This window comes from Oryx dammah, unplaced genomic scaffold, assembly GCF_014754425.2.
Source record: "Oryx dammah isolate SB20612 unplaced genomic scaffold, SCBI_Odam_1.1 HiC_scaffold_20, whole genome shotgun sequence".
Classification (NCBI taxonomy): Eukaryota; Metazoa; Chordata; class Mammalia; order Artiodactyla; family Bovidae; genus Oryx; species Oryx dammah.
This window is the reverse complement of record NW_024070204.1, coordinates 30,261,475-30,286,865: the sequence shown is the minus strand read 5'-3', so window position 1 is coordinate 30,286,865 and position 25,391 is coordinate 30,261,475. Positions and strand designations below refer to the sequence as shown.

Sequence of the window (25,391 nt, the reverse complement as noted above, 5' to 3'; positions counted from 1 at the left end):
GTATAATTATTTCATTATATATTACAATGTAATAATAATAGAAATAAAGTGCACAATAAATGTAATGCACTTGAATCATCCCAAAACCATCCCCTACCCCCATCTATGGAAAAGTTGTCTTACATGAAACTGGTCCCTGGTGCCAAAAAGGTTGGGGACCACTGTCTGAGATGAGTTTCTTCACACTGAAGAATCAGTAAATGAACAATGTATTTCTAAGGATAAAAAAAGAAAGTACTGTCATCTAGTTAATAAGAAGGACTTCATTATGTAATATTCTGTGACAATATTAGGAACATCCCATTTTGCTAGAAGCATATGTGGCAGAAATCTTTCTTGTTTTGTGATGTTTGTGAACTAAAATTTACTTGATATGATGCATTAGTGGACAAATCTTCAAGGGAGATATGTATACAAAGGCAGTTGGAAGGAACTAGATGTAGAAATTTAAAAATTCATTAGATTATTCCAGAACAAAAAATTGATGTTTTACAATTATGAATCAAATATGGTCATCATCATCATCATCTCTCTCTCTCCAGAAAAATATGAGCCATAAAACATTTCAAAACTTTTTAAAGCATTGTATGTTGACAATTCAAATGTAGGAAGAAGAACCGGAAGTAATGAAGAGTTGGAACTCATTAGAGAAATACTTAAAATGTGGAACTGGCATTTACAGATGGACATGTTTCATGTTTATGCATTAAAGTTGATGAGCAGTTATGTTTAGAAAACATGGTCCATTTTGTCTATATGTGGAATAAGAATTTTAATTTATAATTCATATTGAAATTTTTCTATTGTAAATGGTCAAATAACCTCAAAAATACTGAAAAGGAGAGAATGAGGTTCAGTGGATCCAAATGACATTTCTCCTGGTGGTAGCTCAGCTGGTAAAGAATCCACTTGCAATGCAGGAGAGACCCTGGTTGATTCCTGGGTCAGGAAGATCGTTGGAGAAAGGGTAGAAATACCCACTTCAGTATTCTTGGGCTTCCCTGGTGGCTCAGATGGTAAAGAATCCACCTGCAATATGGGAGACCTGGATTTGATCCCTGGGTTGGAAAGATCCCCTGGAGGAGGGCATGGCAACGCATTCCTGTATTGTCTGAAGAATCCCCAAGGGCAGAGGAACCCACAGTCTACGGTTGATGGGGTTCCTAAGAGTCAGACATGACTGAGCGACTAAACACAGAACGGTACAACCTTGAGAGTTAAAAGATCTCAAGAAAACTGTTAACAGTTCATATGCTATGTAACCATCCCTCTCCCTTGTAGTCTACAAATCTAATGAGTTGGTAGAAACGGTAGGAGTGGTTATTTTATTTGTTCTAGTTTTTAAGAAGAAAATAAATCCTGACTTTATTCAGTATTCAGTTCAGTCGCTCAGTCATGTCTGACTCTTTGTGACCCCATGGACTGCAGCACACCAGGCTTCTCTGTCCATCACCAACTCCCGGAGCTTATTCAAACTCATGTCCATAGACTTGGTGATGCCATTCAACCATCTCATCCTCTGTCGTCCCCTTCTCCTCCCGCCTTTGATCTTTCCCAGCATCAGGGTCTTTTCCAAGGAGTCAGTTCTTCACATCAGGTGGCCAAAGTATTGGAGTTTCAGCTTCAACATCAGTCCTTCCATTGAACACGTAGGACTGATTTCCTTTAGGATGGACGGGCTGGATCTCCTTGCGGTCCAAGGGACTCTCAAGAGACTTCTTCAACACCACAGTTCAAATGCATCAATTCTTTGGTGCTCAGCTTTCTTTATAGTCTAGCTCTTATATCCATACATGAGTCCTGGAAAAGCCATAGCTTTGACTAGACAGACCTTTGTTGGCAAAGTAACGTCTCTGCTTTTTAATATGCTGTCTACATTGGTCATAACTTTTCTTCCAAGGAGCAAGGGTCTTTTAATATCATGGCTGCAGTCACCATCTGCAGTGATTTTGGAGCCCAAGAAAGTAAAGTCTGTCACTGTTTCCATTGTTTCCCCATCTATTTGCCATGAAGGTATGGGACCGGATGCCATGATCTTAGTTTCCTGAATGTTGAGTTTTGAACCAATTTTTTTTCACTTTCATTAAGAGGCTCTTTAGTTTTTTGCTTTCTGCCATAAGGGTGATGTCATCTCTCCTAGCAATCTTGATTCCAGCTTGTGCTTCATCCAGCCCAGCATTTCTCATGATGTACTCTGCATATAAGTTAGATAAGCAGGGTGACAATATACAGTCATGACGTACTCCCTTTCCGACTTGGAACCAGTTTGTTGTTCCATGTCCAGTTCTGTTTCTTGACCTGCATACAGATTTCTCAGGAAACAGATCAGGTGGTGTGGTATTCCCATGTCTTTAAGAATTTTCCACAGTTCGTTGTAATCCACACAGTCACAGGCTTTAGCGTAGTCAATAAACCAGAAGTAGATGTTTTTCTGGAACTCTCTTGCTTTTTCAATGATCCAGCAGATGTTGGCAATTTGATCTCTGGTTCCTCTGCCTTCTCTAAATCCAGCTTGAACATCTGGAAGTTCACAGTTCACGTAGTGTTGAAGCCTGGCTTGGGGAATTGTGTGCATTACTTTTCTAGCATGTGAGATGAGTGCAGTTGTGTGGTAGTTTGAACATTCTTTGGCATTGCCTTTCTTTGGGATTGGAATGAAAACTGACCTTTTCCAGTCCTATGGCCACTGTTGAGTTTTCCAAATTTGCTGACATATTGAGTGCAGCACTTTCACAGCATCATCTTTTAAGATTTGAAATAGCTCAGCTGGAATTGTATCACCTCCACTAGCTTTGTTCGTAGTGATGCTTCCTAAGGCCCACTTGATTTCAAACTCCAGGATGTCTGGCTCTAGGTGAGTGATCACGCCATCGTGGTTATCTGGGTCATGAAGATTTTTTTTTGTATAGTTCTTCTTGCCACAGAATATTTGCGTGAAATTTCCCTTGGTGTCTCCAGTTTTCTTGAAGAGATCTCTAGTCTTTCCCATTCTATTGTTTTCCTCTATTTCTTTGCATTGATCACCGAGGAAGGCTTTCTTATGTCTCCTTGCTATTCTTTGGAACTCTGCATTCAAAGGGATATATCTTTCCTTTTCTCCTTTGCCTTTAGCTTCTCTTCTTTCCTTAGCTATTTGTAAGGCTTCCTTAGACAACAGTTTTGCCTTTTTGCATTTCTTTTTCTTGCGGATGGTCTTGATCCCTGCTTCCTGTACAATATCCTGAACTTCTGTCCGTAGTTCTTCAGGCACTCTGCTTATCAGATCTAATCCCTTGAATCTATTTGTCCCTTCCACTGTATAATCATAAGGGATTTAATTTAGGTCAAACCTGAATGGTCTAGTAGGGAACTACTTCCTTCCATTTAAGTCTTGTTGGCAACAAGGAGTTCATGATCTGAGCCACAGTCAGCTCCTGCTCTTGTTTTTGATGACTCTTTAGAGCTTCTCCATCTTTGGCTGCAAAGAATATAATCAGTCTGATTTCTGTATTGACCATCTGGTGATGTCCATGTGTAGAGTCTTCTCTTGTGTTGTTGGAGGGTGTTTGCTGTGACTGGTGCGTTCTCTTGGCAACTCCATTAGCCTTTGACCTGCTTTGTTTTGTACTCCAAGGCCAAATTTGCCTGTTATTCCAGGTATCTCTTGACTTCCTACTTTCGCATTTCAGTCCTCTATAATGAAAAGGACATCTTTTTTGGGTGTGTGTTCTAGAAGGTCTTGTAGGTCATCTTAGAACCATTCAACTTCAGTTTCTTCAGCATTACTGGTCGGGGCATAGACTTGGATTACTGTGATATTGAATGGTTTGCCTTGGAAACAAACAGAGATCATTCTGTCTTTTTTGAGATTGCATCCAAGTACTGCATTTCAGACTCTTCTGTTGACTGTGATGGCTACTCCATTTCTTCTAAGGGATTCTTGCCCACAGTGGTAGATATAATGGTCATCTGAGTTAAATTCACCCATTCCAGTCCATTTTAGTTCGCTTATTCCTAAGATGTTGATGTTCACTCTTGCCATCTCCTGTTTGACCACTCCAATTTGCCTTGATTCATGGACCTAACATTCCAGCTTCCTGTGCAATATTGCTCTTTACAGCATCAGACTTGACTTACATCACCAGTCACATCCACACCTGGGATATTTAATCCAGATATTTAACCATCCTTCTCCCTTGTAGTCTGCAAATCTAATGAGTTGGTAGAAATTATAGGATTCGTTATTTTATTGGTTCTGGTTTTTAAGAAGAATATAGAGCCTGAATTTAAGTTTCTTCCAAAATTCTGCAATGATGCAGTTATTGTTTTAATAGCATTGTAAAGGTAATAGAGCATTACATAGCAAGTTTAAGGAATATCTAAAGGTAATATGTCTTTTTTTCATCATTCTTAACATTATAAGATATTAAATATAAAGAAGATAAATTTGACAGAAGTTTTGTAGACATAGAAAATCCTATAATTTGACCTAGAAGAGTCCAACAATGTTGAACATTAAATTTGGGCTAATGGAAAGGTTGTATTTTGTGTGCCAAAAGAAGGAAAAAAATGTTTTATCAGTTACTTTACTGTGTTATCCAAAGTTGAAACAGATACACTCAACAGAGTAAAAAATGCACATTTAGTAATGTAAGTGACAGAAGCTACCTACATTTTTTTGAGATTATTTTTCCCCTCGTTGCCTTTCAAGGTCAGAAATTAAACATTCTGCATCTGTTCTGTGGTGGTTCCTCTAGAAATTTCACGTTTTTAATTTAAAGTTAATTACTTCCCCGGTGGCTCAGACGGTGAAGCGTCTGCCCACAGTGCTGGAGACCCAGGTTCAATTCCTGGGTCAGGAAGATCTCCTGGAGAAGGGAATGGCAACCCACTCCAGTATTCTTGCCCCCCACCCGCCACAAAAAAAGGGGGGGCTCAAAGAAATATTCCTGGAGAAGGCAATGGTACTCCACTCCAGTACTCTTGCCTGGAGAATCCCATGGACAGAGGAGCCTGGTAGGCTACAGTCCATGGGCTCGCAAAGAGTTGGACACGACTAAGTGGCTTCACTTCACTTCGAAGGTAATCATTACCTTTACCTGTTTAGGAAGGTACCTTTACATTACCTTCCTAAACAGGACAAGGACTTAAAATGCTTTGACTTTGATCAGTTGTGCTGATTTTGTGCTTTTGTTGTTTTTAGATTTTCTAAACCCTGTGACAGTTGTTGGACAAAATTGTCTTATATAGCCAGTGATTATTTAAATTTGCCTTCAAATTTACCTTTTTTTTCTTTAACTTGACGTTCATTCATCCTGAGATCATTTTCTTCCTAAAGTATATCTTTGAGAATGTCCTTTAATATGGGTTTACTAAGAACAGATTTTCTTGTTTTGTTTTTTTAATCTCAAAATATCTTCATTTCTCCCTTCTTATTCTTAAGAAGTCATCACTTAGTCTCTAAGGAATTTTCTTCCTCAGACTAGTTGTGCTTTTCACTCTTTGGTGTTTACAGTTTCACTCAGATGGATTTTGGTGAGAATTCCTTATTTAATCTTACTTTGGAGTAGTTGGGACTCCTGGATATGAGGATTGTTATATCAGACATTCTATTTAGATGTCCTCTCTCCCATTCTTTTTCTTCATTTGTAGCTCCAGTGAGTTGCAAGTTAACATTTTTTATTCTTTCAACCTCTTTAATATCTTTCATCTCTTTGTGTGCATTCTGGGTAAGTTTTATAGATTTTTTTTTTTTTTTTTTGCCAGCTATGTCTAATCAGTTATGTGATGCCTTTCTAAGATTCTAATTTTTATGTACTGTATTTCATTTCTGGAAGTTGTTTCCATTCATCTAATTGTTTTTGATTGACCTCTTCTTGGTCTTGGTTTTGACTATCTCTTTAGTGTGCTTATTTTCTGTTTTGTATCCAGTAATTCTAATAATTGTAGTTTTCTCAGTTTTTAAATAATTTTGCAAGCTCTTGCTCATTGTATCTTATTTCCTTATGGGTTTCATTTTTGATTGAGTTCTCTTGCAGGATTGTAGCATTAGAGAGAAATCTGGATTCTGTGGTACCTGGAAGCATTGTCAGCACAGATATACTTGGTTTGGTGTTTTCCCTGGTCAGATAATGTGAATTCCAGAGCCCAAGCTAGGAGAGTGCTCACTTGTTAAGAATTATCAAAGAAGAGCCTTCTCTCCTTTACCTAGAGCCAAGGCTCAGACAAGAAAGTTTCTGCCTTAAAGGGGGAAGTGGGCTTTTTCCTAATTCACTTTCTGTTAGTTTCTTGTGGGGGTTCATAGTTCTGAGCCTTTACTTCCCAATGCCTTTGATGTCTCTGTTAACCCAGAAATTGGTATGTATAGCAGTTAACCAGGAGGAGATTTGGAGCCCTAGGTAAGACTATTATAGGTTTAGGCAACAGACCTCTGGCCACTCATGCACTCTTTGTTTTAACGGACAACAAATACTGTTTCTCTGTCATAAGATAGAAGGAAGCATTTTGCTTAAAGAGGTTATAAGTAAAGAGCATGAAAATGAATGATGAATACCATCACAGATCTTGAGTTAATGTTCTGTTTTATCATAAAATGATGATTCTCTAACTTTCTGGTTCTGGGACCTTTCTAAGGTATTTATAAAATTGTTTTTATTGTTGACTATGCCAAAGCCTTTGACTGTGTGGATCACAATAAACTGTGGAAAATTCTGAAAGAGATGGGAATACCAGACCACCTTGACCTGCCTCTTGAGAAATCTGTATGCAGGTCAGGAAGCAACAGTTAGAACTGGACATGGAACAACAGACTGGTTCCGAATAGGAAAAGGAGTACGTCAAGGCTGTATATTGTCACCCTGCTTATTTAACTTATATGCACAGTACATCATGAGAAACGCTGGACTGGAAGAAACACAAGCTGGAATCAAGATTGCCGGGAGAATATCAATAACCTCAGATATGCAGATTGCACCACCCTTATGGCAGAAAGTGAAGAGGAACTAAAAAGCCTCTTGATGAAAGTGAAAGAGGAGAGTGAAAAAGTTGGCTGAAAGCTCAACATTCAGAAAACGAAGATCATGGCATCTGGTCCCATCACTTCATGGGAAATAGATGGGGAAACAGTGGAAACAATGTCAGACTTCATTTTGGGGGGGGCTCCAAAATCACTGCAGATGGTGACTGCAGCCATGAAATTAAAAGACGCTTACTCCTTGGAAGAAAAGTTATGACCAACCTAGACAGCATATTAAAAAGCAGAGACATTACTTTGCCGACTAAGGTCCATCTAGTCAAGGCTATGGTTTTTCCTGTGATCATGTATGAATGTGAGAGTTGGACTGTGAAGAAGGCTGAGCGCCGAAGAATTGATGCTTTTGAACTGTGATGTTGGAGAAGACTCTTGAGAGTCCCTTGGACTGCAAGGAGATCCAACCAGTCCATTCTGAAGGAGATTTCTTTGGAAGAAATGATGCCAAAGCTGAAACTGCAGTACTTTGGCCACCTCATGTGAAGAGTTGACTCATTGGAAAAGACTTTGATGCTGGGAGGGATTGGGAGCAGGAGGAGAAGGGGACGACAGAGGATGAGATGGCTGGATGGCATCACTGACTCGATGGACGTGAATCTGAGTGAACCCTGGGAGTTGGTGATGGACAGGGAGGCCTGACGTGCTGCAATTCATGGGGTCGCGAAGAGTCGGACACGACTGAGAGACTGAACTGAACTGAAAGCCACTACATGCTAACCAAGAATATCTTTATGAAAAGTAACTAGTCCAACCACGAAAAAAGTAGTGAGATGAGAAGCATTGTTTTTCATTCTTACAAATCTTTTTAATATCTCCTTGGATATACAGATAAGATGGTTGGATTCCCGTATCTGCTTTTGCATTTAGTCTGTTGCAATAAGTTGTTTGGATTAGAATATATGAAGGCAATTTGTAATTGAAAAAAGAGACCCAACCTTGTGGACCCTGTGTGATAATCTTAGGGACCCTTAGCTGTCCTTGGATCACGTTTTGAGAACTGAGATGTAGGAATGTTTCCCCTGTTACTAGATGCCATTTATGTGGACAAGCCATTTGTACACATAACTTATTGTGATTTCAGTAGTGTAATATAAAGCCACGTCATATTAATGGAATTTGAAAGATGGGCCCAGAGTCAGGTATAGATTCAGGTTGAGGCCAGAAATGTAGATGTAGAGTTGTATTGGAATAACTATAAGAGAGTATTTAAATTTAGGGCTGGTTTGTTAGTCATTAAAGTTGCCTGTCTGAGAATTCTGTTCTAATATCTTATGCTTCCTTTTTCTCAGAATAATGCATTAACCAATTAAAAATAGATAAAAGGACTTAATGATAATAAGTCCCTTATTTTCCTTCTCCCTGCCTCCTAATTCCACTTCCTAGGGACCCTCACCTTTAATACATCTTGGTTTTATTTCTAACCTCCATGTCACTAAATAGTATGCTGCATTTTTATATCTTAATTTATCAACTATACATTAATTTGACTTCTTACAATCGTGGTGGTGAGTTCATATATACCTTCTCATGCTTCTCATGTTTCTCCTCCCAAATCCAGTAATATGGCTGTCTCTCTTCAACAGTACTGTCAGTTCTGTTGTTGTTCCATCACGAGCTGATAGTATCTTGGTACTATTAAGAATCTTTAAATTCTTCTGCTTCACTTTCCCTCTTTCTCCACTCCATTTCTACCTCTATTCAGCGGTAGTTTTCCTTGTGATAGCATTTACATTGTGTTCTGTAGTAGTTTATCTTCTGTGATTTAGGTTTATTCTAAAACTTGAAAGCAAAACCATTTCATTTTTATGACTGTAAATAGTATATACTGTGGTGCCAAGTACTAATCTATGATTAGAATTCCCAGTGTATTCCATTTTATATCCCTGTATCACTTAATAATCTTTCTAGGTTCAAGTTCAAACGGGTTTTCCTTTTTTTACACTCTACTAGTTGCTCAGCTGTGATCATGATTTTTCTTGACCAGTTTCATATTTCCTGAAGTCTATCATTAACCTGTTTTTCACCCAAGTCTTCTTGGTGCCTTGATTATATCATGAGATTTCCCCAGGCTCCTGATCTGCTGTCTATTGTCCAGTCATCTGTTTTCCTGAACATCTTTCTCCTGGAGGCTTCTGTCCTTCCTTTGATTGCGGTCTCATCTGGGCCTTTGTATTACTGCTGACCTGGGCTTTTATCACTCTCCTAGTTTGAATCCACTGTTTGTGGAATTCCATGGTATTTTTCTTGTTTTATTTTTTGGTGAAGTACATTTTCATGTAGCTTCCTAAGAAAAGGCATATAGGAGGTAAACTTCATCCATTAAATGTCAGAATCTATATTTTGTGTTAATAGTTTAGCTGGGGGCAGAATTCCACATTGATAACCATTTTCCCTTGAATTTTCAAGACATTACCAGTCTTCCAGCAGCCACTAGTGTTAAAAATAAGTCTGATTTTCATTTAGTTGTGTTGTAGGTAACCTGTTTTGTTTGTGTCTGGAGAGTTAAAGGATTTTTTTCTCTTTGTCTTGAGGTGTTATGAAAAGCTAAATGTCAGCGTTGTCCTTTCTTTCTGTTCTGCACTCTGTAGACCTCTGAATTTGAAAATACATTCCTCCCTTCAAGAGTGGGAAAAATTTATTTCTTAATTTCTTCCATCTGCTTTTTTTTTCTCTAGAATTCCTTCTTGTTAGAATTTTAGACCTGCTATATTTATCCTTTCTCTTTAATCATTTTCTTTATCTTGTTAATGTCCTTCATTTTTATCTTCTAACACGTGTAAAGTTCTTATTTTATAGATACAAATTGGAGATTTTAAAAATTCTTACCTGTTGCTTTGAGTTATCCATTTCCCATGGAATCATTCTTGTTTCTTTTTCAGTTTGTTGTAATATCTGGTCATTTTGGCTGGCTGTCTATTTTGATAAGGCTTCTGACTGTCTTCACTTTCAGCTTTGTTGTTGTTCATTTGCTAAGACGTGTCTGATTCTTCGTGACCCCATGGACTGCAGCACACCAAGCCTTCACTATCTCCAGGAGTTTACTCAAACTCATGTCCATTGAGTTGATGATGCCATCCAACCATCTCCTCCTCTGTCACCCCCTTCTCCTCCTGCCCTCAACCTTACCCAGCATCAGGGTAACCTGTTTTCCAGTGAGTCGGCTCTTCGCATCAGGTGGCCAACGTATTAGAGCTTCAGCAGCATCAGTCCTTCCAATGAATATTCAGAGTTGATTTCCTTTAGGATTGACTGGTTCAAGTAACTCTTGCTGTTCAAGTAACTCTCATTGTCTTCTCCAGCACCACAATTTGAAAGCATAATTTTTGTCACTTAGTCTTCTTTATGGTCCAACTCTCACATTTGTACATGACTACTGGAAAAATCATAGCTTTGACTATATGGACCTTTGTCAGCGAAGTGATGCCTTTGCTTTTTAATATGCTGTCTAGGTTTTTCATAGCTTTCCTTCCAAAGGCAAGCATCTTAATTTCATTGCTACAGTCAAATCCAGAATGATTTTGGAGCCCCCAAAAATAAAATCTGCCATTGTTTCCACTTTTTCTCCATCTGTTTGCTATGAAGTGATAGGACCAGATACCATGATCTTAGTTTTCTGAATGATGAGTTTTAAGCCAGCTTTTCACTCTTCTTTTTCACCTTCATCAAGAGGCTGTTTAGTTACTCTTTGCTTTCTGCCATTAGGGCAGTATGGGCTGCGTTTCTGATGTATTTGCTGTTTCTCCCAGCAGTCTTCTTGATTCCAGCTTCTGCTTCATCGAGCCCAGCATTTTGCATGATGTACTCTGCATAGAAGTTAAATAAGCAGGGTAACAGTATACAAACTTGATGTACTCCTTTCCCAATTTTGAACCAGTCCATTGTTCTTCCATGTCTGGTTCTAACTGTTGCTTCCTCGTCTACAGATAGGTTTCTCGGGAGACAGGTAATGTGGTCTGGTATTCCCAACTCTTTAAGAATTTACCACAGTTCATTGTGATCCACACAGTCAAAGGCTTTAGCATAGTCAATGAAGCAGAAGTAGATACTTTTCTGAAATTCTCTTGCTTTCCCTGTGATTCAACGAATGTTGGCAATTTGATCTCTGGTTTCTCTGCCTTTTCCCAATCCAGCTTATACATCTGCAAGTTCTTGGTTCACATGCTATTGAAGTCTAGCTTGAAGAATTTTGAGCATTACCTTGCATGTGAAATGAGTGCAGTTGTGTGGTAGTTTGAACATCTTTAGCTTCAGTTCTTAAGCTGAAGGTAAACAGTTTAGGAATATGAAACATATTTTTTTACTCTTTAATATCAATAATATCCTAAATGCTCCCCCCTCAAGAGAAATACCATTCCTGTTTTATGTCTGATTATTTCTTAAGCTTTCTTACCCATGTTGATTTCCTATGTTTGTTTCATAATTTGTTTTTTTTTAGTTTGTTGCACTTTAAAACTGACTGAAACTGATTAGATTTAATTTATTCACAAAGGATATTATCATCTAAATAAAAGCTTCTGCTCTCCTGGTTGTTTGGTAAATGAAAATCTCACTTCACAGATTATTTCTGTGGCACAGGATATGGGTTTTTATTTTATGTCCTGGTTTATTTAAGATTGGTGGGGGGAGCACATGACTTGTGGGATTTTAGTTCCCAAGCAGGGATTGAACTGGGGCCATTGGCAGTGAGAGTTCAGAGTCCTAACCACTGGACTGCCAGGGAGTTCCCTCTTTAAGAAACAACTTAAGGACAGTTGTGCGTGTGTGCTCAGTTGTGTCTGACTTTTTGCGACCTCATGGACTGTAGCCCACCAGGCTCCTCTGTCCTTGGGATTTGCCAGGCAAGAATACTGGAGTGGTTTGCCATTTTCTTCTCCATAAAGATGGTTAAGTCTTAAATTTTATATAGAGGTATAACTTACCTTTTATTCTAACACTCGAGACTAGGCAAAAACCTTGATTTGAACTGTTTCAACTTAAGACTAATTTTACATAAACTAATTTGAAATTGACCTGAATTCTTAAAAATTGTTTAGACTTAGCTACTTGATATTTAATTGCATTAGTATAGTCCAGTGTGGTCATCTGTGTCATGTAAAAGACCGTTTTTCTAAAGGTATTTGAAATTGAAAGAGAATTTCCCAGATGGATCTAAGATAACAGATCAGAGAATCCTTATTCTTAACTGCTGTCAGCTGCCCTAGCCCTTGACTCCCTGGGAACTGAGAGTGGATCATCATCCTTCATGATGCTTTGGTGGAGGCTGTGGTTCCAGTCCAGATGATGGTTAGGGACCTGGTTGTACAGAGCAAGTTAGATTAGTTAACCTTAAGGATGTAAATATATGGTAATTGCTAAATGCACTGGCATCTTTTTTATATGGCTGCTTTCACATTGAGACATAGTTGAGTGAGAATACTGTTAATAAATATGTGGGGCAATAGGCATAAACCAGAGCACAAGGTCATCCATCCCCAAGCTGTGTGGACTTCTAAAGATCAGAGGCAGTATACATCAAATTGCCTGCTTAGCATACTTGATATTTCTATTCTACTCCAACTTTTGCTTTTTGTCCTATAGGACACATTTTGGGGAGCATTAAATGTGAACAGATGCTCGATGAAGAGCAGTGGGATGAATGGAAACAGTATAGGAATTCAAGACTGTGGATTTTTATGTAGCCGTATAGCCTGTACGTGCTAAATCTTACCAGTAAATGTTAAATACAAGTTCCACAGAACTGGTGCATATATATTTTAAACATGATTCTCTTTCTTGGTTCTAGGAATTTTGAAGAACTACACGTAACTGGAATTTTTCTTAACAATGTGGAATTATCCATAGAAAATGTCAATGCCCGTCTAATTTCCCACTATCGCAGTTTAAAATTCCTTTTTCCTGTCTTATAATTGGCATATATGTAGAAAATGTTAGCTAATTTTTAGTGTCAAAATGTGGAAAATCTCATCCAAATAGAAATTATAAGAGTTTCTTTGGACTCTGTTCTAAGTTTTTGTTTTTTTTTCTTTTTCATATTGGGCTGAAATCTGCCACCCTTCCATCCATTGGTTCTAGTTCTGTTCTCTGGAGCAGCATGGAGTAAGTCTCTTCTATTAGAAGGCAGCTCTCATATCTTCCAAGGTCACCTTTTCTAGACTGAATGTCCCCAGGTCCTCTACTTTTTATGTAAAATAATAACCCATACTTATAAACTTCATACTGATTCCTTTTGAATACATTCTAATTGTCAGTGTCTTCCATAATACAGTTAAAATATGATGGCCCCAGATCTTAATTCTGTGCCATATTTTTTTGATATTGTGCATACCAGTGAAGAATATCCTGTACTATAACCCATGAATCAGGCATACTAGTTTATTAGTGCAGCTTCAGCTATGTCAGGTATTTTTTTTTCTTAGCTGAACTGAACTTTTGAGTCATATTAAAACGTATGGTCAACTAAAACCTGTCAGGTAAATAACTGTTGGGGCTATCCTTTTTTTTAAGAAGGCATTTCTGCCTTGGTAATAGAGCTTTAGCAGGTGTGATTGTGAATGTATTACTTAACAGAGAACCTAAAACAACAAAAACGTTTTTATATGCTAACATCTGTGGGCCTTGTTTTATGTGACATAGGCTCTCAAATTAAAAATTAAAGTAAATGTTACTTTAAGAACTTTACCTGAAGATTCATTTGATTTAGAGTTTTGGAAAAGGGTTTTGTCTCTTTGAGGTCTAAATGGTTATGATTGCAAAACATCTGACTTAGGTCTCCTTTTGCAGCATGCGCTACATTTTTAAGAGAGAAAGAAATGTGTATAATGATTGCTGCCTATAACCTGGAAAATGTATCTAATATAATAGATACTGCATTGTAAAATCTATACTCTAGAGAAGGATTTCTCAACCTCAGCACTGTTGGCATTCTTTGGATAATTCTTTGTTGTGGATAGCTGTCCTTTTATAGGATATATATCAGCATCACTGCTCTAAACACAAGTAGCACACATCACCACCTTCTCCTCTGCAGTTTGATCATCAAAAATGTCTCCAGACATGACCAGGTATCTACAGGAGGGCATAGTCTCCCCTAGTTGAGAACCACTGCCTTAGACCATCAGAAGTATTTCTTAAGTCATGTCGGTAACAATTTCTACCTTAAATGTTTTCCTTAATTGGAGCTAGAATATAATATTTTAAAACTATAGAACATAATAAAGAACTTTACATACAACAGATACTTTTTTAAGCTCCTAATTTGATCAGTTTTTCTTCCTAATACTGCTTCTTATCTCAGTTTGTCCTCCCTGCTTTGTGATAATGATCTTTTGATCTGAGACAATAAGTGTGACTGTCTTAATTTATTCAGATTAAGGGATGAAAGTTATGCAACAGTAACAAATAGGGTATTTGGTTAGGCGGTTTATTAAGTTCATACTTGTTCTTTTGTAGTCCATGATTAAATTACTGGGAAATGTGCTTTTAAGTTGATTGAATTCCTAGATTTAAAAAATTAAATTGTATTTTGTTTATTCTTCTACTCCACAATATAGCCAGCAGCCAGCTTCGGGTGTAGCCTACTCTCATCCAACCACCGTTGCTAGCTACACTGTCCATCAGGCTCCAGTAGCTGCTCACACAGTTACTGCTGCTTATGCACCAGCAGCCGCCACAGTTGCAGTTGCCAGGCCTGCTCCAGTAGCTGTTGCAGCTGCTGCAACAGCTGCTGCTTATGGAGGTTACCCCACTGCACACACAGCGACTGACTATGGTTATACACAGAGGCAACAAGAAGCACCTCCACCACCACCCCCAGCTACTACACAGAACTACCAGGTAAGAAAGCTTCTGCTTTCATTAGCCTTAACATACAGGTTCAGTGGCATCACTGTTTAATGTAATGTCCAAGCTAATGCTTTTCAATCTTGAGTCTTGCAAAATGTACCTCTAATGATAGAGAAAAGTGAGTGTGTATTCCTAGGTAATCCAGAGGCATACTCCAGGGATTAAGCTTCCTTGCAGTGAGTTTTATATTAATAATCCCCCAGTCCCTTTCACTTCACTCTATATATATGTTTGCTTTAATTTAAAAAAAATTATTGGCTAAATATTTTAATCTAACAAGTTTTTGAGAAAAATTAAGACATATAAGGTCTTCTGCCCCTTGTTGGTACTGTGGCATTATTTATCCACTTGGGACACCCCTATGTCTGTTTTGAGAACCATGAGCTTCAGCTATGTGGGACAAACAGATTACATAGTGTTAGGACTTCCCTGTCAGTCCAGTGGTTACCTGGCACTTCCGCTGCAGGGAGCTTGGGTTTAGCCTCTGGTGTGGGAACCCACGTGCTGGAATGCCATTAAGCAAAGCAAATTACATAATGTCTTGCTGAAACACTGTGGAAATTCTATTGCCTATGTGTACTTCTCTCCCTCGAGATACTGTTTCTTTATCTATAACAGAAATTGATCCTGCCCTTAAGTCATCTAATTGCTTCTTGTTAGGTTTATGGGAACATAAAGCTCTTAATTCTCTTTATAAAAATATGGTCTCTTTATGTCTCATATGGCACTAAATTACTACTTGCTTATTTAATAAATTTGGTCCTAATTCTTTTAACCCATTTTTTGTTTACTTTTAAGATCTAGTTTTTAAACTTTGGGGCTTCTGATTTTTTAATATTCTTTCTAAAATAAAGGGATATATTTTGTTATCTAAGAAATTGACATATGGATCAGCATTATTAGCATTTGCTATTAATATTTAGCAGGTTTCTAAACTCAGAATTACTTTGACGTGTGATTGTTTTCCTTACGTCCATAGACAGAATATAATAAATTTTATTATTTTTAATAGGGTGTATGAAGCCCATCATTTTCTGGGTCCTGCCTACTTCTTCAGTCTTTCTACCTCTGTGCCTCCCAAGCTCTCCTCGCTGTATACAGTGCTAGAATTCAACCAGCTCATCTTGATCTTCATTGCTTTTGAGATTTGTAATTAATATTCCTTTCCCTTAGAACCTCTGTTTACCTTCCCTCCACCTGGAACCTCTTACTCATCATTATGTTAATAAATAGTGGTAAATAAGGACGAACAAAAAGAAAGCTGAAACAGTCACAAAGCTTAGAACACCCAGGTGTTCTTTACTCTGGAATCCATCTTTAAGGCAGATCCACCATGCAATTTTTAAATAAAATTAATTTTTAGATAATGTTTATTTTTGAATGTTTTGATAATTTTTCAATTGTAGAAGTTCAGCATGCTGCTTAAAATGATTTGACCTTATTTAATGAAGTCCCAAATGAATCCCCTTTGTATTGAATTTGAATCTTCTGTTTATATTCATACATATTTAGGTTTCTATTTTTCTTTATTGGATTTTTAATGTGGCAAAGATGAGGTTTTTTTCCTCTGCCACTTCACTGATAGCAAGATTTTCTTTCATTCTCTTTCTTTAGGATTCGTACTCATATGTAAGATCCACAGCTCCTGCTGTAGCTTATGATAGTAAGCAGTACTACCAACAACCAACAGCAACTGCTGCTGCTGTAGCTGCCGCCGCCCAGCCTCAGCCTTCTGTTGCTGAGACCTACTATCAGACAGGTGAGTTTATTAACATACCACCCTTCCATTGTACACTGTTGAAACAATATTATTCAAGGTGTTATTTAATGAAGATAGGCTTTAGAATCCATCTAAGCTTGCTGTGATATATTACCTTGAGAGGCAGGTTCTAGCCATGTCCTCTTTTCTGTATAAAAATGCCTTTGAGTCCCAAAGAGAGAAGGCTCTGGAGGCAGTTCATAATCATATCCTTCTCTCTTGGAAGTGTATTTCATGTCTGGTCTTCAGCTTACAGTTCTTTTTCTGCTGAAATTAGCTGTACAAAAGAAGCTGTGGCAGTAACTTCTGGCTGCCTGCTTTTGGCCCAGAAATGCCCAGACATACCTTCCTTTGTAATAAGTGGAGGCCCTGATGGTGGTTTCCATTTTGTGGACCCATATTTTTAATTTATCTTTCTCTGGTCTGTAATGACAGTTGGTTTTGTTATCAGCCACTGATAGTACAATATGTATTAACAGTTTGTTTGCAAAGCCTACATATCTGTAGTCTTTAAAAGATGGATTTTTTTCATAGAAATTTAACTGAGCACCTTTAAGACCAAAGCTCTCTGAGTTCTGAAAAGTTAGTTCAGTTGCTCAGTGGTGTGCAACTCTTTATGACCCCATGGATTGCAGCATGCCAGGCCTCCCTGTCCATCACCAACTCCCAGAGCCTGCTCAAACTCATGTCCATCGAGTCAGTGATGCCATCCAACCATCTCATCCTCTGGTCATCCCCTTTTCCTCCCGCCTTCAATCTTTCCCAGCATCAGGGTCTTTTCCAAGGAGTCAGTTCTTCACATCAGGTGGCCAGAGTATTGGAGCTTTAGCATCAGTCCTTCCAATGAATATTCAGGACTGATTTCCTTTAGTATTGACTGGTTTGATCTCCTTGCAGTCCAAGGGACTCTCAAGAGACTTCTCCAACACCACAGTTCAAAAGCATCAATTCTTCAGCACTCAGCTTTCTTTATAGTCCAACTCTCACATCCATACAAGACGACTGGAAAAACCATAGCTTTGACTAGATGGACCTTTGCCAGCAAAGTAATGACTCTGCTTTTTAATATGCTATGTTGGTCATAGCTTTTCATCCAAGGAGCGAGCATCTTTTAATTTCATGGGTGCAGTCACCATCTGCAGTGATTTTGGAGCCCAAGAAAATAAAGTCTGTCACTGTTTCCATTGTTTCCCTATCTATTGCCATAAAATGACGGGACTGGATGCCGTGATCTTAGTTTTTTTAATGTTGAGTTTTAAGCCAGTTTTTTCACTCTCCTTTTTCACTTTCATCAAGAGGCTCTTTTAGTTCTTCGCTTTCTGCCATAAGGGTGGTGTCATCTGCATATCTGAGTTTATTGATTTTTCTCCCAGCAGTCTTGATTCCAGCTTCATGCAGCCCATCATTTCACATGACATACTCTGCATATAAGTTAAATAAACAGAATGACAGTATACAGCCTGAAAAGTAGGCGACTCTTTTATTTTTGAAGGACCATGAGAGTGTGGGTTGAGCCTTGAATTAGGAAAGAGTAGAATTGGTTTCTAGCCCTGGTGTTACCAGTATCATGGGCAAGTGATTTTTTACCTCATTTCATCTCTTATTTGTGAATGGGGTAGTTGACTCAGCTCTTTCTAGGTTACTTTTAGATCTAAGATTAATTTTATGAGTCTCTTAGAAAGTGGGTTAAGAGTACTTTGAATTATAATGATCCTGACTTTTCTTATAGTCTCCTTTCTAATGATTTGTGGGTACAATGAGCTTTAATAAACTTCTTGATTAATTACCAAGGTTTGATGGATTATGCTGAAGAGTACTGAATTAATCTTGAGTCAGATTACCATGGTATAGTCTAAAATCTGACATGACCATGTGACTTTTTAAAATTATTTAGCTCTTGGACATCAGGGTTTTCTTGTAAAGTGTTGTACTCATCTGTATGTTATGTGGATCAGAGTTCATACTATGTGTAGAAAAAGTTTTATAAACTGTTAAGTGCTGTTTATTTAAAGTACATTTACTTAACTAAGCATAAATGTGTTTGGTCCCTGATATATTTGGGCCTTTCTCAGAAAATTATATTTGTATGCTTTAGTGATCCTTAATGAGGGATTAATTATTAATTTAGTGATGATAAGTCTCATAAGATTCTTAAGGTATTCAATGAGTGTGTGTGCGCCCAGTCATATCCGACTCTTTGTGACCCCATGGACTGTAGCCCACCCACCAGGTTCTTCTGTCCATGGAATTTTCCAGGCAAGAATACTGGAGTGGGTTGCCATTGCCTACTCCAGGGGATCTTCCCTACCCAGGGATCAAACTTGAGTCTCCTGCATTAGCAGGCAGATTCTTTAACACTGCCCCCCGGGTATACATTGGTTGTAATGTGTTCAAAGACAGAAAGGTCAGGCGAGGCATTAATGATAGCCGTTTAAGAAAAGCTGCACTCGAGCTGTTGACATTTGAAGAATTAAGTAGCTCCTTGTGGGTTGTAATTAGCTTGAAATTCACTATGGACAAATCAGTAAAATTCTTTTAAATGGTATTTGAACAAGTTCCATATAATCAGGCATTGAAAATTTTACTGTGACTTAAATTATACTTTGAGGCACTCTCTGTTTTGTTCCCAGTATTAAGCATAACCCTCAAGTATACTGACTAGCCCAAATACACACACACACATTCTTTCCTTAAAACTTTATTTGCTAATGACATGGTTTAAGTAGTAGTGGTATTTCAGTTAGTGGCAAATCTTAACAAAATGTCATTTTGGAAATATATAGAAAGCATCTGGGAAAGAATAGTAATTTATATAGATGTTGTATTTTATGAAGTTGGTAATAAGAATTTTACTCCTTTTATCAAGGATAAATTGCTAGCATAAAATTTCCAGTTAATGATGTTTATGTTTGTTTTTTCTAAGATATTGGTACAGTAACTATACTGGTTCACCTTTCTAATTTTCTTATGTCTCTTTCCCAATTTAGCCCCAAAAGCAGGTTATAGCCAAGGTGCAACTCAGTATACACAAGCCCAGCAAACTCGACAAGTGACAGCCATAAAACCAGCCACACCAAGTCCAGCTACCACTACTTTCTCCATTTATCCTGTATCCTCCACCGTACAGCCAGTAGCAGCTGCAGCTACTGTGGTGCCATCCTATACCCAGAGTGCTACTTATAGTACCACGGCAGTTACTTATTCTGGTAAGACTGATAAAGTGTGTTTAAATGATTAAGCGAATTAAACTCACTAAGAAACTATCTCGGTTTTCTGTGGGATGATTTTACTCCCAGTAAAGCAAGAATTGAATTAATTGATAGGTGTTAATACAAATATTTGTACATAGTGTGACAGATGAACCATACTCTTATGATGTATGGTTTTGTTTTTTTTTTTTAATGCCAGGAAATTTTAACAATGTAAAAATGCCCTCTGGGCTTTTAAAACCTTGGGCCTAGCATTGCAGTTAGAGAAAATAACATCTAGTATTCTACAGGGTCATTTCCTGTCTGACTTCTCCAAATGAATTTGAAAGTTCAAGGTTAACTTCAGGAAGTACCACTGACAGATTATTTACATTGTTTTTTCAGCTCACAAGGAGTTATGTCTTCATATTTACCATCAGGAATAAGTAATTTGAAAATATTGGGGGCCTTTATAAACATCCATAGATGATGGTTATATAACACATCTCTTGGAAGAACAGAGTAGATTTATTTTCCTTAGAAATCATATATTTTTCCTGGCCAAGAATAATCACTAAAACCTTGCTGTGCCCACTGTACTTCCTAATTTTCCACTGAGGTACTGTACTTTGTAGTATTGGAGTGCTTAAAGTCACACATGGCTCTTTTGAAGACACTTAGTGATGTACTAATGTATAGTTTGTTGTTGGTTTTGTATTTTACTTATTCCTTAGTATGCTGTCTTGTTCCATGGAGGATTTAAGGTGGCATAGGTAATTTCATTTTTCATCTCTTGATGTTTTTTGGTAGTTGAGGTGTTAGAAGTAGCCACTGAATTTTTAAACTTTTTTTTTATTTCTCAAAGATTATTTTTAATCTCTTACTCTGTGTCGAACTCTGTGCATGATGTTAGGGATACAAATTAGTCAGGCATGATATGTTTGGGATCAAGAGTTCATTGTGGCTGAAATACAGGATACACAGGATAACAGGAAATTGATGCTGGAAATGTCAGTGTGGAAAGCCTTGTATGGTCTGCTGTGTTGTCTTGTCTTTATCTTGTGGGCAGACAGGATGCCAAAGAGAGCTCGAGAAAGGGAGCAATGGGGACAGATTTGTAAGTTAATTAAGACAGATGTGTGGAAATGAACTGACATAAGGAGATATTATTATTCGTTGATTTGTTACTCATGATTGAACAGATACAACTTTTCTGCCCCTCTGGTTAACTGGTTATAACTGTAAATGGAATTATTTCAGTGAAATCTATGTGGACATTTAAGGAAAAAAACCCACATCAGCTTTAATAAATAAGGAATGTGATAGTATCCTTTCCTATTCCTTGTTTTTCCCTTGCATCTATTCTTCCCTTTTTCTTTCTGCCTCTCTCAGCCTTTGTCTTTCTCAGTTGCTTAAATATACCTTACACAGCATGAAGATAATTATTTCTGTTTACTGCTTTCATATGTAAGTAATATATCATTTTAAAACTCAAAGCTATTGATTTAAAAAGGAGGAAAAATTAAATTACTAGGCATCTATCCCTAGACACTAATTACCATTAACTTTTTAGTGCATGTCTTTCTATACTTTCTTCCATGGGATTATGCATATATAAACATAATGGTTTCTTTATAAAAAGTGAATTTTGTCTTATATGTACTACAGTGTAAACTGCTTTCCTTGTTGTGAATGCCTTAAGTATAGAGATATACCATTCCCTGGTTCATGTTTTTTCCCCAATTTTAGAAAATTTTCCTTTTCCAGAAAAGTGAAAAAAAAAAAGACAACACATGCCCATACAACATTTACGTAGATTCACCAAATATTATTTTGTTACATTTGCTTAACTCTCCTCTGTTTAAACACATTCTCAAACGATTTAGCAATGTTTCCTTGTTTTCTAAGTTGTCAATGACTTGGTGCCTCGCCTAGAATTCTTCCACATGTATTTCCTAAGAAAAGGAGCATTCTTTTATATAACAAAATGCAGATAAGAAATTGGACATGGATATTATCTAATAAATTTTCTTCAGTTGTCCACAAATGTCTTTTACAGCTGGACTTTCTCCATAGTTGATGTATTTGTACTTTGTCTTAAATTCAGGGTCCAGTCAAGGATTATAGATTGTATTTGGTTATTAGTTTCATTTTCCTTTGATGTAGAATAACCCCTGGGGCTTCCCTGGTGGCTTAACAGTAAAGAATCCACCTGCAATGCCAGAGACTTGGGTTCAGTCCTTGAGTTGGAAAGATTCCCTGGAAAAGTAAATGGCAACCCACTCCAGTATACATGTCTAGGAAATCCCATGGACAGAGGAGCCGGGGGTTGCTGCAGTCCATAGGATCACAAGAATTGGGCATGACTTAGCGACTAAACCACCACCACCACAGAATAACTTCTATCTTTATATTATCTCTCATGACTTTGATTTTTTTTTTAATATTTATATTATTTATTTACTGTTTGGTTGCATCAAGTCTTAGTTGTGGCATACCAGGCCTTCATTGTGGCAAGCAGATATCTCTCTGCTTGCCACAGACTCCAGAGAGTACAGGCTCAGTAGTTGTGGTGTGCAGGCCCCGTGGCATGTGAGATCTTAGTTCCAGGAACAGGGATCGAACCATGTCCTCTGCATTGGAAGGTGTGTTCTTAACCATTGGACCACCAGGAAGATCCCAGCCTTGATGTTTTTGAAGAATTCAGACAAGTTGTCTCGTAGACTATCCCACAATCTGGATTTATCTGATTTTCTTTATGTTTAGATTCTGGCAGTTTTTTAGTCTCGTAGACTATCCCACAATCTGGATTTTTCTGATTTTCTTTATGTTTAGATTCTGGCAGTTTTTTAGTCAGTAAAACTGACTAAAGATACCTTTTTTTAAAGATACCTTTTTCCATTTTGTAATGAACCAAGTTATCTATGGGCCTGTTAGCCCAGCTATCTTTCTAAGGTGTTACATCCTTTGAAAATCAGTAACTGAATCAAATTCTTCATTGGTGAATGAAAAATCCTTTTACTAAGAATCAGTGTGAAATGAGTTGGATTCTTAGGAATTCTTCCCTGAAGAAGAGTCCCATCACCCCTTCTTTTTTAGCGTTACTATAGGCTTCTTTTTTATTCCGTTTAGTGTAATCCATTGCTTTCATTTTTCTTTTTGAGGCACACAGTGTCCCAAATGGATAGTAAAGGATCCTTTTCAAACCAATTCTGAGTCTTTTGAACTTGGCATCATTAGTCTTTGAGCATTTCTTTCTTTTCTGGCACAGTAAGATGTTACTCTGCCTGATTCACCATTGTATCCCTAATATCCAGCGTAGCACTTGACATAGGGTAGGAGATAAAATCGCTGAGAAATTAAAAAAAATACTTTAAAAATTCAGTATCTAGGCTTCCCACATTCAAGCTTAACAAAACATCAAGAGGTAAGAACTGAAATGGCCCTTATCACCTTATAACCTATGCAGAACAAGACACAGTATTAAGGAATAAATAAAATGCAAAACAACAATGAACTTTGAGACTTTCCTGCCATAGACTCACAATTAACCATTTCACAAAGGAACCTTGGTTTCTTGTATGGCAGTGGTATTTAGAAACCAAGATCTACGCTTAGAAAAACATAGTTTTTAATGACTAATGTTTTATTGTATGCCTGTGCTACATTTTAAAGTTTCTGTTGGGAACATTTAGTTTCATATTAAGGAAAAGCTTGAAACAGCACTGGGTAAAATAATCATTTTATGTACAGATTTGTGTGTTTGCCAATTGTTTTTCTCAGATAAATCCTAGATTTGTAACTTACATCAAAGAGTATACACATTTTAAAGAACATATTGCCATCCAAAGAGATCATTATTAGGGCTTCTGAGTTCTGTGTCTGCAATTTTATATATGCTACAGCTTAGGTCAGCTATTCTTTTTATCTCTTATTGAAAATGAATTCTAGTGTTGGTACCTACTAAATGATGGCTTGTGATACAATGTATTTACTGCTGAAGTGGTAGTCTTTGTTTCTGATACTGTACCTTTAAAAATTATATTCTAACTGTTCTAATTATGCACCTTCTTATTTGGTAAGTATATAAGGTGCTTTTTAGGTGAAATTGTTTTAGCTTTTCAAAATTGAGCTTTTACTTAATTTAGAGACATAGCATTATATTTATTTTCCCTTAATGCTTTATGAGAAATCTATGTGTGTTTGCTAGTAGTTATAGGAAATTTAAAGGAGATCCCTTAGCAGAATTCCAGAACCTTCAGCATACCTTTCAGTTTATGCTTTGATTTTTTTAAAAAACGCTGAATAGTAAGCTATAATTATGCTTACCTTTTATTAGTTTTAGACTACATGTGTGCAAATGGAGGTTATTTTGTAAATATTATGCTTAGTGATTTTTGTTGTTTAAATAACACAAAGGACCTTAGAAGCTGGTCAGTTCAGTCGCTCAGTCGTATCTGACTCTTTGCAACCCCATGAACCTCAGCATGCCAGACCTCAGTCCATCACCAACTGCCAGAGTCTACCCAAACCCATATCCATTGAGTGGGTGATGCCATCCAACCGTCTCATCCTCTGTCGTCCCCTTCTCCTCTTGCCCTCAATCTTTCCCAGCATCAGGGTCTTTTCAGATGAGTCAGCTCTCTGCATCAGGTGGCCGAAGTATTGGAGTTTTCAGCTTCAACATCAGTCCTTCCAATGAACACGTAGGACTGATCTCCTTTAGGATGGACTGGTTGGATCTCCTTGCAGTCCAGGGGACTCTCAAGAGTCTTCTCCAACACTACAGTTCAAAAGCATCAATTCTTCGGTGCTCAGCTTTCTTTATAGTCCAACTCTCACATCCATACATGACCACTGGAAAAACCATAGCCTTGACTAGACAGACCTTTGTTGACAAAGTAATATCTCTGCTTTTTAATATGCTGTCTAGGTTGGTCATAACTTTTCTTCTAAGGAGTAAGGGTCTTTTAATTTCATGGCTGCAGTCACCATCTACAGTGATTTTGGAGCCCTAAAAAATAAAGTCAGCCACTGTTTCCACTGTTTCCCCATCTATTTGCCATGAAGTGATGGGACCAGATGCCATGATCTTCGTTTTCTGAATGTTGAGCTTTCAGCCAACTTTTTCACTCTCCTCTTTCACTTTCATCAAGAGGCTCTTTAATTCTTCTTCACTTTCTGCCATAAGGGTAGTGTCATCTGCATATCTGAGGTTATTGATATTTCTCCCGGCAATCTTGATTCCAGCTTGTGCTTCCTCCAGCCCAGCATTTCTCATGATGTACTCTGCATATAAGTTAAATAAGCAGGGTGACAATATACAGCCTTGACGTACTCCTTTTCCTATTCGGAACCAGTCTGTTGTTCCATGTCCAGTTCTAACTGTTGCTTCCTGACTTGTATACAGATTTCTCAAGAGGCAGGTCAGGTGGTCTGGTATTCCCATCTCTTTCAGAATTTTCCACAGTTTATTGTGATCCACATAGTCAAAGGCTTTGGCTTAGTCAGTAAAGCAGAAATAGATGTTTTTCTGGAACTCTCTTGCTTTTTCCATGATCCAGTGGATGTTGGCAATTTGATCTCTGGTTCC

At 37.7% G+C, this 25,391-nt stretch overlaps 1 protein-coding gene across 3 annotated transcripts in view; it reads left to right on the top strand.

Moving 5' to 3' along the window:
• ZFR (zinc finger RNA binding protein) overlaps positions 1-25,391 on the top strand; it is an 84,389-nt gene that overhangs the window by 11,403 nt on the left and 47,595 nt on the right. For 2 of the 3 annotated variants that reach the window (XR_005724758.1, XM_040262284.1), the window contains exons 3-6: positions 13,082-13,105; positions 14,560-14,842; positions 16,466-16,610; positions 19,598-19,816. Coding sequence is in view for 2 of the 3 variants with exons in the window: in XM_040262284.1 (XP_040118218.1) it covers positions 13,082-13,105; positions 14,560-14,842; positions 16,466-16,610; positions 19,598-19,816 (671 nt within the window). In the remaining variant the exon portion in view is untranslated. The remainder of the gene's footprint in view (positions 1-13,081; positions 13,106-14,559; positions 14,843-16,465; positions 16,611-19,597; positions 19,817-25,391) is intronic. The other variant, XM_040262285.1, reaches the window with a different exon arrangement.